The following is a 12,895-nucleotide window of genomic DNA, read 5'->3' on the forward strand; positions in this document are numbered from 1 at the left end:
AAACGCTCCACCGATGTGTCATTGCTTGGAACCTGCACAAAACCTCTCTCTCTTTTTTTGCTCATTAAGCTTTCAACAGCCGCTTCCATCATTAAAAAAAAAGAGAGGAAAGAGAGAACCTGTTTCCATCTTGATGCTGCTGCAATGCACCACGCCGTTGAAAATTGTTTGGTGCTTTGGGGGAGGGGGAAGGTCTGGGTCCCCTCCCAGACCCTACAGGGGGATGCTTTGATCTGCATGCTTTCCATGCTTTCTAAAGCCAGAAATGCATCCCCCGCCTCCACCCCTCCCTTCCCAAATCTGTGGTGCCAGACTGCTGCAGTCTGTCCCTTGTAAGCCCTCTAACTGTGCTCAGCTGAGCAGTGTGCTAGGGCTCTTTTGCAGCTAAGACACTTGAGCTCAGAAGCAAGCAGTGGCCCTGAGGGCGAGGGGCGGCCCCTTCCCTCTCCCCACCCCTCCAAACGGGAGCAAAATGTTGCTGCCACTCTGAGCCAGCTGTGCCATCTGAGGAGTCTCTGCAGGGGTCGTTTCGTAGAAAAAGAGCTAGGGGAACTCATTAGCATAACTCATTAGCATATGCCACACCCCCTGACATCACCGGAAGTGTGTCATGAGGCCACACACCCCACCCCCAACGGTCCCGGCCGCCGGTGCCGGCCTGGCAGCTCCACTGCCGAGCCCCATGAGGGGCCTGGCGGTGGACCTGCAAGGCTGGCAGGAGTGCAAGGAAGCCCCGCGAAGGCCTCCCCTGGCCCCAGGCAGGCAGGGGTGGGGAGAGGCAGGGAGGAAGCAACTTACCCTCCCTCTCCTCCTGCCTCCTCCTGGCTGAATGAGGGCCAGAAGCGGGGCGGCCGAAAGCGGGGGCGGGGCTTCGTCTTGTGCCCCGCCCCCCGTACCTCACCCGGGGGAACTGCGATCCCCCCCAAAATGACCTCTGAGTCTCTGCCTCTGGATTTAACCTGTGTCTCATCTGAGGGTGGCGCTCCCAAGTTCCTGTGTTACCTTGGAAGAAGTCCTGGGGGGGCACTCACTGCTTCAGGGATTGCTTGAGCAAGTTTGGCAGCACAGGAGTTAAGCAAATGGTGGTGGGGGGAGGAGGGGGAGGAGGATGCGATCAGTGATGGAGGGGAGAGTTTTAACAATGGAGTTTGGGACAAAGGCGGCAGTTGTCCTGCCCTCCCAGGCACACAGGCTTCTCTGTGTTGTGGTGGCTCTGGCTGTGGCTGTTTCCCTGTCCTGGAGAAGACAATGCCCTGCATTTTCAAAGCCGGGTGCTGAGTGCCACCTGTGTGTTCAAGGGGACCCCCTGTGTGGTGGGGCTTGAGGTTAAAGATAGACAATAGAGCGGGGCACAAGCCTGGAACAAGTGGTGGGAAGGAGAAGGGAAGATTTGGATCATGAAATAAGAGTCCTGTGGCATGTCAAAGACTAATTTCTGATACAGAGAGCAGTGACACACAATAGCTTACCTTGGAATAAATGATGGCAACCTTTAAGGTGCCACTGGGCTCCTGTTTTGTTAAGGTGCCGTAAGAATTCATTTTGGCCGCGTTGGGCAAATATGGCTACCCTCTCTGGGATTTGATAACAAAGGAGGTTGTGAAGGTTGGGGAGAGGAGTGTAAAATATATATTTAAAAGGTAAATACAACGGCTTACAATGGGAGAGCCCGTTTGTCTGTTGTGCTGCTTTATTGAACTGAGAGACAATCCAGCCCACCTCCTCCTCCTGTCTTTTGTTAGCCTGTCCCAGGCTAGCTCAATTTCGTCAGGTCTCAGAAGCTAAGCAAGGTTGGCCCCGGTTAATATTTGGACGAGAGGCCGCTAGGAAGACCAAGAGACTGCTATGCAGAGTCAGGTAATGGCAAGCCACCTCCGCAAGTCTTTTGTCTCGGAAACCCTATGGGGCTGCCATAAGTCAGCGGTGACTTTGACAGTGCTTTCCACCACCAGCACCAAAAATGTCTTTGTATACGGTCGGGTAGGTTAAAACCTCAAAAATATTGCGACTCCATACACACAGCACCCTTCTCCAATCACCGAAAGCCAGCCAAAATAAAATCTTGCACTGCTCCTGGAAGGTGAAAATCGAGAGGAAGGGGATCCCCATAGCTGAGGGGCAGATGTGGAAAGAGAGCATTCTGGTGAACCCTTGCAGTCCTGATTTGGTAGAAAGATAGTAAATAAGAGGGTGTCATGAAAGGCCTACCAGGCCAGAAGGGTGGCAGCTAAAGCTGTTCAGGGCTTCGAAGGTTGCAAGTTGCAACAGCACCTTAGGCTGAGTCTCTAGAAAACGAGAACGGCTGGGGGTTTCGTGTAAGCAGAGTCTGCCTTTCTTCCCTCTGAGGGCCTGATTGGTGCCCTGGGCATGAAGTCATGCCAGTGTTTTTAAAGGAGGAGAAGTTCCAAGGTCTACGTTGGATGGGCAGAACAGATCATCGTGAGAACAGCTTAGTTCTGTGAAGATGTGAGGGGAGGGGATTTCCTTGAGGTGAGAGTGATGTCAGAACCTCTGTTCCTTAGAACAGCCACTGTTAAACTCAGAATCCTCTTGCTCTGCCCCCTCTGAGTCTTACCATCCAGCTGCTGCTCTGCCGGACGCTCAGCTGCTGCAGTATTAGGGCCTCAGGGCTTCAGCTTCCGATTTTGTGGTGTCGGTTAGGGGGTTGAACCCACAGCTGTTGATTGCAGTTGCTGTGCAGGGTGGGCTTGCTTCCTCTGTGGATCTTCTTCCACCCCATGCAGAAAACCAGCATCAAATCACTCTGTCTCGTTGAAGCTACTGGAGGAATGGGTGTGAGTACAGTGAAGGGGACTTCTTGAGTATTTTTGTCCATTTAGCAGACTTCAGGGTTCTTGTGTTTGTGGGTGGCTGTTGTGGATGGTTTCACACATCTGTGTTGTGTGGATGGATGTGTGTTGTGTTGGAACAGTTGTGTGGATGGTTCACTCATGCGTGGAACTCCTCATGCAGTCGTGTAGAAGGCACACCTTGCCTAGCAGTGTGTGGTTTGGCTCACTGACTTGAATAAACTTGACTCTGCAAAGGACCCACTATTAGTGATCAACTCTGGTCTAGATTGTGTAGATTGTTCTTCTGGAATGTGCTGGTGGGTGGAATCTACCATCCTTTTGGTCAGGGGAAGAGGTGTGATTAGAGGGCCTTCTAGCTGTCCCTACCTGTGCTTTTAAGACTAGGTGAGTCTGTTGGTGTGGCCTTGCACTGGTGCAGTCGAGTGATTCTGGAACCTATGAGGTCTGGATGATGGGAAGTCAGAAGATGGTAGCTGGCCAACCTTTTACTGTTGTTCTCCATTCCATATCAGGTGGCAGCTGCTTTACAGATATGCTCTGGAATGGGCAGTGGCAGGCAGAGGTGTTGTTCTGGTATAGTCCTTGCCCCTTTGTGTCCTTATTTGAATGCTCCAGAACCCACTTTCTCGTGTCTCACAGGGTCCTCTTGGTTCTGCTTACCACCTGTGGCCCAGGTGATATGGGGCTGGGGGCTGTGTGTTAAGAACATAAGAGAAGCCAATGTTGGATCAGGCCAATGGCCCGTCCAGTCCAACACTCTGTCACACAGTGGCCAGAAATACCAGGTGCCATCAGGAGTTGAGTCTGCAGGCTTTAGAGGGAGGAGGAGATTTCTTCAGGGCAAGTGTTTTGGGTATTTGCAATCACCTTCCTGTCTTGTAAGCATCATCTGGCCACATAGAGAAGAGGCCTTGTTGCTTAATGCCTGGAGTGGGGAGGGGCTGTGGCTCAGTGGCAGAACATCTGCTTCACATGCAGAAGGTCCCAGGTTCAATTCCCGGCATTTCCAGTTAATGGAATCGGGCAGTATGTCATGTGAAAGGCCTCAACCAGAGATTTTGGAGAGCTGATAGATTAACAGTCTCTGTAGCCCTGTTCACATATTAGAGTGAACATGAGAGTATCATGCATATACATGGGTACATCTTTTTGTAAGAAAGAGGCAACATGTTAATGTAACTGGGGACTAGTACCTGGATGTAGGACTTAAATCACACATTCAGTAATACGTGCATCACATGTAACTTGAGAATTAATGTATGTATAAAGAAAAATCAAGTGTGTACCTTACCTAGATTTTATGTGTGTTCACTGTTACTTCTTATCAGGGCTACAGTATAAGGCAGCTTCAGGTGTTCATGTGGAGGCCAGAAGAGTGGTCTCCCCTGTCCTTTCAGCTTGCTTGAAAGAGGAAGTTCCACTCTGTCATTACCCATGGAGACTGGAAGCAACCCGTAAGAACCCAGGGCTGATTATCTTGTGTCAGACCTTTGGTCCACTTAGCCCAATACTGTTCCCAAGGTCTTGGGCAGTGACACTTTCTGAGCTCCTTGGACAGAGATCTGGGGGGGGGGGGTTAACTGGGGGCCATATGGTGTGGCTGCCCTCTTTTCCTGGTATTTCAGCTTAATCAGTTGCAGAAATATTTGAATGGGGAAGAAGATTTATGTCTCAGTAAGACAGGAGGGAGGGATTATTTCATGTGGGAGAGCCATTCTGAAGATGGAATATGCTGCAAATGAAGCTGAATTGGTCACTGGGAAGAGCCTCCAGCAGGCAGGCTGGTAGTAGTTGGCTGCCCGAGCTCCAAGGGCTTGGCTAGGCATGTATAGTGGGAGCTCCGCTAGCCCATTGTCTGTGCTTCAGGCAGAGCCTGCTTTCCTAGCAGTTCCTTCCTTTTTCATATGTGTGCCTGGTTCTGAAGAGGAAGCAGTATAAGCAATCACCAGTCTCTTTCATCTTTCCAGGCCTGATTTGCAGTCTTTTTTGCTTCCCCCTCCCCTTTGTTTATCACAGTCATGAGCATCATTGTCTGTACGCAGCACAGGTTGGTTTAGAGGGTTTCCCCCCCAGAATGAGGAAAGTTTCTCTCCCTGTTCTCCTGGGGTAGTCTGATTCCAGCTTGTGGGAAAATGTGTATTTGCTTCCCCTCCCAGGGACCTCTCCTGCTTCTGGGGCCTCTCGGCTCCTTAGATCCCTGCCTCCACACACAATAGGAGCTGATGGCGGTGGGCTGTTTGGGAGCCTCCAAGCTGACAGCTGTCGGGCCTGCCATTTACTTGTGCGGATCTCACGGCAAATGGGAGCTTCTGACGTTGAATGGGGGGATTGAATTGGTTGCTTTTGCATGGGGGGGGGGGGCAGCTCACAGGCAATCGGATGCCAGGATTGCAAAATTGAATTGAAAACCTGTTAGTTGTGCTGGAGTTCTTCTCTGTCTCTCTCTCTCTTCCCCCAGCTGCCAAGATGCAAGGAGAATGTCATATGGAAGGGGGAGAGAAGATATTTCTGTATGTGCAAAAACGAAATGTGGCACGAAGGATGTCGGGACCTACTACAGACAACTCTGGGGCAGGGTCTCGGGGTGTGGAGAGGGGAGGGGAACCGGCAAGATGGACAGCGGCTTCCCTAGGCCAGCATATGGTGTTGTAAGAGACTTGGTAGCTAAATGTGCTGAGTGGGTTTTCCTGTTTGGCAGTAAACTAGCTGATCAGCCGTTGTCACCTTGGTCCTGCTGATTAAGAAGACAAAATAAAGCACATTTTCAGTCTCACCGAAGTGTGACCTGGCTAGTTCAAATGGCATCTTTTGGGTTAAGTGCCACGGCAGGGGGGTGTACGTGTGTTTCATCTGGCTTTATATTTAAAATCAAAGCATTGGCTGCTCAGGGGATGTCACTTCCCCCCCCCTTCCACTTCTGAGGAATGGCTTTGAAAGTCATTGAATCATGTAGGATTGTATGTACTATTAAGGATTTCTGGACCTGAGTACAAAATACTTTACCTTTCCTGTTTATCCTCACAACTAATTCTGTGAGGGTAGCAGGCCTATCAGGTGAACCCCCTTGCAGAGTGAGTGGTAAGGTGTTGGCAGACAAGTGATGCCAGAGCCAAGGGTGATCCAACCCTTCTTGGGCCCAGGGGTGACTCCTGTTATTGTAGGGACCAAGCTAGATGGTTCAGTTGGTTCTAGTAGCCGAGCCAGATGGTTCAGTTGGATTCTCTGTGAAGTACAGGAAGGGCCACAGTGTCACGAAACCAGGTGTATCTATCCTAGGCGTAGGATATGCATTGTTAGACATGTCTGAATCTGCTAGGGTGATGACCACTGTGGATCTGGGGTTTTGGCAAATGGAACTGGAACAGGAAGCTCAACCTGCTTCCATTACTCTGGATGGTCTATATGAGTTAGCCACAAGGTATAGATAGGAACTCTCAATCTGGTGCAAGTGATGCACTGTATTCTTGGTGCTTGGGGGGGGGCAACAGTGGGAGGGCTTCTAGTGTCCTGGCCCCACTGGTGGACCTCCTGATGGCACCTGGTATTTTTGGCCACTGAGTGACAGAGTGTTGGACTGGATGGGCCATTGGCCTGATCCAGCATTGGCTTCTCTTATGTTCTTATGAGTTCATGGTGCTGTCTTTTGGCCTCAGGAACTCTCCTGCATCTTTTTCAGAGGCTGGAGAATAACTTGTTGAGTGGCATGTGAGAATTTACTGTGGCTTATATATATTGATGGCATTGCAATCTTTAGCAAGGGCTTGGATTTACACTTGAAGTATTTACTGAGGGATTTAGGTGCCATCCAGAAGGAGAGTCTCACCATTAGATTGAGCAAATATCAGTTTGGGATGCTAGAGATGGTTTATTTGGGGGCGCACAGAGCAAGTATTGGGAACATCATGCTGATGTGGGACACGGTGGAGGCAATCCAGAATTGGGAACCCCCAAAGACCAAAGGGCAGGGCAGGGCTTTTCTGGGTTTGGCAAATTATTACAAAAGATTTGTCTGGCTTTAGTTTGATAGTTGACCCCCTTTCCTCACTCTCCAGGAAATACCTGCCAGACAAAGTAGGGTGGACTCCCACATATCAAGCTTCTTTCAGACAGTTAAAAAGAGCTGTAATTTTCCTGCCTGTTCTTAAAGCTCTTGACCTTGAAAAGTGTTTCTTGCGACAGACACCTCAGACTAAGGCAGTGGAGTGGGGCAGTCCTCAAGCGAGAGTGATAAGGTACGAAACATCCCATAGTGTGTCTAAGTAGGGAACCCATCTCTTGGGAAAGAAACCTGTCTACAGTGCAAAAGGTGCGCTTGGCAATTGTGTGGACACTGGACTGGCTTAGACTGTATTGGGGCAAGGGTTTAACCTCCCTAAAGAAATTTACAGCGGTTGCAGACCATGAATAATTCAAACATAAAGCTTCAAAAGTGGTCATGGAAAATCGAGGAGTTCAGCATGAAAACAGAACCCATTTCTGGACATGGCAATGTAGCTGCAGCTTTCTTTCCAGGAAAGACGTGTGTAATAGGTACTGGCCCTCTTGGTGGATAATTCCAAAAATAACTAGTTGGTAGCAACATATGGAAGGAGAAGTGAGAGAGAAATTCCTCCAAGGGCTGGGAGAGCCAGGAGGAGACTTTTGCTGGGTGCCTGGACTCTTTGGAGGGCTGAATGGAATGGTGCTTGCAGATCAACAGGGCTGTTTCACCACAACACCCAAGGCTGCACTTTTTAATTTAAAATTCCACTTCATCATACAACCTCACTGTGGATAGTTGGAAGGTTATGGAGGCAAATATTAGAGTACTGTAACTCGCTCTGTGCAGAGCTGCCCTTGAACTTGCTCCGGAAACTTCAGCTGGTCCAGAATGCAGCTGCACAGGCCCTTATGGGAACCCCCTTGAGAGCACACATACGACCTGTGCTCTGTCAGTTGCTCCAGACTGGCTCCAGACTGAATTCTGAATCAGGTTCAGGGTTTTGGTACTTACCTTCAAAGCCCTAAACGGTCTGGGACCATCATATCTGTGGGACCGCCTCTTTCCATATGCCCCTCAGAGAGCATTATGCTCAGCTGGTACCAACTTGCTGGTAGTCCCTGATCCCAAAGTGGTCCAGCTGTCCTTTACCAGGGCCTTTTCAGCCCTGGCCCCAGCCTGGTGGAACTCTCTCCCCAGTGAGATCTGGGCCCTGCAGGACTTAGCTCAGTTCCACTGGGCCTGTAAGACTGAGATGTTCCACCTGGCAATTCAGGCCACTTTGGTGTAGTGGTTAAGTGCGCAGACTCTAATCTGGGAGAACCGGGTTTGATTCCCCACTCCTCGACTTGCACCTGCCATATGACCTTGGGCACGCCATAGTTCTGGCACAGCTGTTCTTGAAAAAGAGCCGTTTCTGTCAGAGCTCTCTCAGCCCCACCTACCTCACAGGGTGTCTGTTGTGGGGAGGGGAAGGGAAAGGAGTTTGTAAGCCGCTCTGAGACTCATTTGGATTTATACCCCGCCCTTCACTACCCAATCTCTTCTTCTTCTTGGTTGAGGACAGCGACGGTTAGAGAGAACAGTGGCCTCCCAGGTTTTGCCCCCCCTCTATTCTTTTATGTTTAAGATCCTCCTTATGGGTGGAAAGTGGATTATATACCAGCCATCTTAGCTATCTGCAGAATAGATATGTTAGCCATCCAGCCGTCTGTGGAACAGATATGTGGCACCACCCAGCAGTAGATTAAATTGTTGAAAGCACTAGATTTTAGCTGTATTGTATGTATTCCATTATGCATTGATATATACTATATGTTGTACGCCGTCCTGAGTCCTGCTTGCAGGAAATGGAGCAAGATAGAATTTTTTTAAAAAATAAACTAACTAGTAATGGTAGTCACTGTGGTCTCTTTGCTGCCACTCCAAGGATGCCACTTGGAAGGGGCTGTGGGTGGGCAGCAAGGGGGACAAACCAGGTGTCCTACCACTGCCTCCAAGAGCACGTTTTTTTGGGCAGACTTCCTAGGCAGAGAAGGAAGAGAAATTTGGCTTGCCTAATGCTTCTGCTGTGCAAGGGTTAGCGTGTCAACAAATTAGTGGGGAAGCCTGGGTTCAGTTCCCCATTCTGGTAGTCCATGAGCCCATCATTCTCGCAGTCTAATGTACTTCACAGGGTCATTGTTGGGGAAGGGACTGTGTACCCTGTGCTTTTTAAAGGAAGGGTGGGAGGGGAAAAACCAGTGTGTTGTAGTAGGTAGTGCTGGAGTATGATCTGGGAGACCCAGGTTTGAATCCCCACTCTGCCATGGACTTTGCTTGGTGACCTTGGGCCTCTCACACTCAACCTAGCCCCTCTCACTGGGTTGCAAGGACAAAATGGGGTAGAGAAACCCGTGTAATATGCCTTGAGCTTGCTGGAGCAAGGTGGGATGGGTGGGGGAAGCCTACAGTGACGCCTTTCTCATGGACTGTTCACTTCTTCTTATAGCTCTCTGAAGGGTGGAGGTGGGGTGTCAGTACATTCTTATGGATCTGAATGATTCGCACATCATGAAAGAGGGTATCAGCTATTCTGTTGAAACTGCTGTGGAAGCATTGAACAGGGTGATCGTTCAGGTGGTAGCTCTCAAATGCTTGCTTGTGCTGTCTAGTCTCCAGGCTAGACCAAGGAATGGTGGGCAATGAGCAATGATGGCTTGAGTGGAAGTGGAAGAAAATTCAGTGATTCTGAGCAAACTCTAGAAGGCCCGTTCTGTAGTGGTAGCTGGTGGAAAGCTTATCTTGGTTCCATTATGTTTGGCACATCTCATCCAGTGGTGCTTTCCATAGTGGAAGAAGACTTCTTCATCTGGTCCTTGTCTTGCTGACATGTCAAATCTCCAAAAGCTCCCTGACCGTTTTGTTGAGCGCTTGCCGATAAAATTACTTGCATTTTTGACAGAAGAAGTCAGGGCAGCCTTTTATCCAGCAGTACAGGGCAAGAATTCCTATTGACATCAGATTTGAACAAAATGTATTTGAAGCTGTTTGCCCTTTTCCCTAGGCATGTGTTTTTCATGGCTGAGGAATGTTAGATTAATATTGTTAGTTAATATATTTTCGGTTTTGAACTTCAACAGAATTTTTTTGGTTTTGAACTTTAATAGAAACAATGGCAAAGATCACCAGTAGGAAAATACCCTTCACTGGATCAACTCATGTGGGTAATTATAGACTCCTGGTCCAGTCAGCCCTTTCTGGCCAAGGTGGTTGATTACACAGTGGTTTATCAGCTCCAGATACTTTTTATTATGAAATGGACTCTCTTCCAGTCTGCCTTGTATGGTTAGTTGGAAGAATAAACTGGTTTTGATTGAACAACAGCATAGGTTGTTAAAAGATCCATTATATGGAGGAATGGTGGGCACTCACTTTTTATAGTGAGTCTGCTTCTGCCTATAAGAGTAACATCCTGTAGAAATTGAGCTTTTCATTAGTGTTTCCCACACAGAGGAATTCCCTCCCCATGCATAAAAATGACAATAGACCGAGACTGGTAATGGGTAGCGATGTATCCCATCACCCCTTTAGATCGCTTTGTTTCCTACAAGATGCATCTGCTGCGTAAGTACTGGACTGTATCTGTGTTGTGTACTTCTGTAAATAACTGTATTATAAATCTCGCTGAAGGGCTTGTGCCCAACAGATAGCTTTATAAACAAACGCATTTTGTATTGCTCATCCAGGCATCTGTGGTGGCACTACAGCATGTGTGCTTTTCGAGTTCTTGAGAGCTGCTAGTTGTATTTTCCTTTGTCAGGGTGTCAGTCCCTTTGCTGATGCTCTTTGCATCTGGAAGTTCTCTAACAAAACAAGTTCCAAACCATCCTGGCTGTGGAGAAGTGATTGTAAGCATATGGGTAACAGTTCAAAGGGTAGGACTTCCTAGGGTTCATAAGGGCCTCTGTCCGTCTCTTTCCTCGTTTACCTGCATTTTATACTATCAAGTATATTTTTATTTAGAGAATGCATATGCTGTCTCTCCAAAGGCCTGCTCAAAGCTGCTTACAAAATAAAGCATGATAAAATAAAATCACTAGTTAACCATAAAAACTATTCAACCCAAGCCATGTATAAAAAGGTATAAAACACAATTGCGGTGCCACTACTGGGAAATTCTGCCTTGATTACTGCCTCCCTCGTGTCTGCAGGCAGGGCACAGAGAGTAGGACTTGAAAAATGGATCTTAACTGATAGGCGTCTCTTTAAGATCAAGACAGTGTACTCCTTGCACGTGTGGTCTGTGGACCTGGGTAGGGGTTCTGCCTCAGGGGTTGGTGCATGTGTTTTGCATGTAGAAGGTCTTAGGTTCAATCCTTTGTATCTCCAGTTGAAGATTCATGGGTTGCAGTGCTGGGGAGGGCCTCTAACTTTGGAGAGCTGTGGCCAGTTGTGAGTAGACAATACCTAAATAAATCAACGGCCTGACTCTGTACAGTAGTTTCATGTGTTTGTCTCTTGTTGATTCTCAAACTTTTCTGCAGACAGTCTGGATCTTGCCTGTTTAAGTAGGCTGTGTATTCTTTCCTTGCATAAGTAGTTCTGCTTGCAGGCTTTGATGTGGAAATCCAGACTTGGCAATACGGGAGCAATGGCATCAAAATGTCCTCTGTTTGTGTGTATGTTCTTTTGTACCAAAAGCCAAATTGGACTGCTCTAGTTTCCAGTTTCTGTCTTCTGTCTAGAGTCACATATCCAGTGCTTTTATGAGCCAGGGGTAAGACAGGTGTCTGGTTCAGAAAGACATCATCCAAGAATGACACAAACTTGATGTGAACCAAAGGTTCTGCCAAGTCCAGCTTTTTCCTAGACATTTTGCACAGGTATTCATTGGTGATGGAGGAAGGGGATGGATATTGTATGGTATGCATATGAAGTTACTAGTGTGAGTGTGTATGGTAACTGGAGGAAGAAATTCTTGTTCTGAGGCTGAGAAACTGAGAGGTTGTATGATCTCCAGTATCTATCCTACAAGCTTAGTGCAGTTCTTAAATCCAGATTAATGAAGCAGTATAAGGGTGGGAATATTCTTTGGAGTTCCTTATGCCTAGGAAATCACTCTGTGGTAATCTTTGGTGCATCTTGGTTCTTTTTTTGAAGCTAGGTAACTTCAGAATTTCAGGAAATTTGGTAGTCCTTGAATGGAACTTTCAAGCCAGTGTGAGAGAGAAACACAGTTCTCAGAACCATGTTCCCCAACCCTATTGTATGGCTCCCATGAACCTGGGAAACTGGGAGTGGTCTAATTTACCCTACGGGTGTGGAGTTGTAGCTTGGGAGTGCATGAAGCTTATTTTGCAAGGCTGCCTCTGACATGTGGCCTGCCTTCTTCATTTCCAGAGCCATGTTGGCCAACGCTGCTACGATGCGGATCCTCATCAAGGGGGGGAAGGTAGTCAACGATGACTGCACCCTGGAGGCGGACGTCTACATTGAGAACGGCATCATTCAGCAGGTGGGCCGTGAGCTCATGATTCCTGGTGGGGCCAAGGTCATCGACGCCACCGGGAAGCTGGTGATCCCGGGGGGCATTGACACCAGCACCCACTTCCACCAGACCTTCATGAACGCTACCTGTGTGGATGACTTCTACCACGGCACTAAGGTACCAAACTTCCTTGCATGGGATGGCACCAGCAGTGCGAGGGGGTCTCCAGGGTTGGCAGTGGGGTTTCATTGCTTGCTTGGTCTAGTTTGTTGAGAGGCTGACTTGGACCACTCACTCTCTTCCCTAAAGCTTCCCTGAACTTCCTGCCATTATCTTGGAGGGATGAATCTGGATTGTGCCAGGGAATTGGGGGACAGGCCTCATCTGTCTGTGTTCAGGCTTAGTGGGACAACCATTTCTTTTTCCATAAAGCTTGTTGCCATGGCAGCTTAAAAGCGTGACACGTGCCTCAGATGAGTGAGAACAAGATCTTGTTCTGCCCATCTGGAGAGGCAAAAATAATTTAGCGGTAGTTTTGTGTAGCCTTGAGAGTGGGGTGATGGTGAAAACCTTGGGTTGGAACCCATGGTATGTCAGCAAAAGGCACCAGTGGCTGTGGCTCTCCTCCCTCTT

At 48.4% G+C, this 12,895-nt stretch overlaps 1 protein-coding gene and 1 non-coding gene across 2 annotated transcripts in view; both read left to right on the forward strand.

The window, feature by feature from the left end:
- Nucleotides 1-3,750: 3,750 nt before the first annotated feature.
- On the forward strand, nt 3,751-3,822 carry TRNAV-CAC. The gene has a single exon. It is a non-coding gene; the product is annotated as a tRNA-Val (tRNA).
- An 8,356-nt stretch (nt 3,823-12,178) lies between these two features.
- DPYSL5 (dihydropyrimidinase like 5) overlaps nt 12,179-12,895 on the forward strand; it is a 42,602-nt gene continuing 41,885 nt past the window's right edge. Inside the window, exon 1 of the mRNA XM_015415146.1 lies at nt 12,179-12,439. Coding sequence (XP_015270632.1) covers nt 12,179-12,439 — 261 coding nt within the window. The remainder of the gene's footprint in view (nt 12,440-12,895) is intronic.

Source organism: Gekko japonicus, unplaced genomic scaffold, assembly GCF_001447785.1.
Source record: "Gekko japonicus isolate JY-2015 unplaced genomic scaffold, Gekko_japonicus_V1.1 scaffold63, whole genome shotgun sequence".
NCBI lineage: Eukaryota > Metazoa > Chordata > Lepidosauria > Squamata > Gekkonidae > Gekko > Gekko japonicus.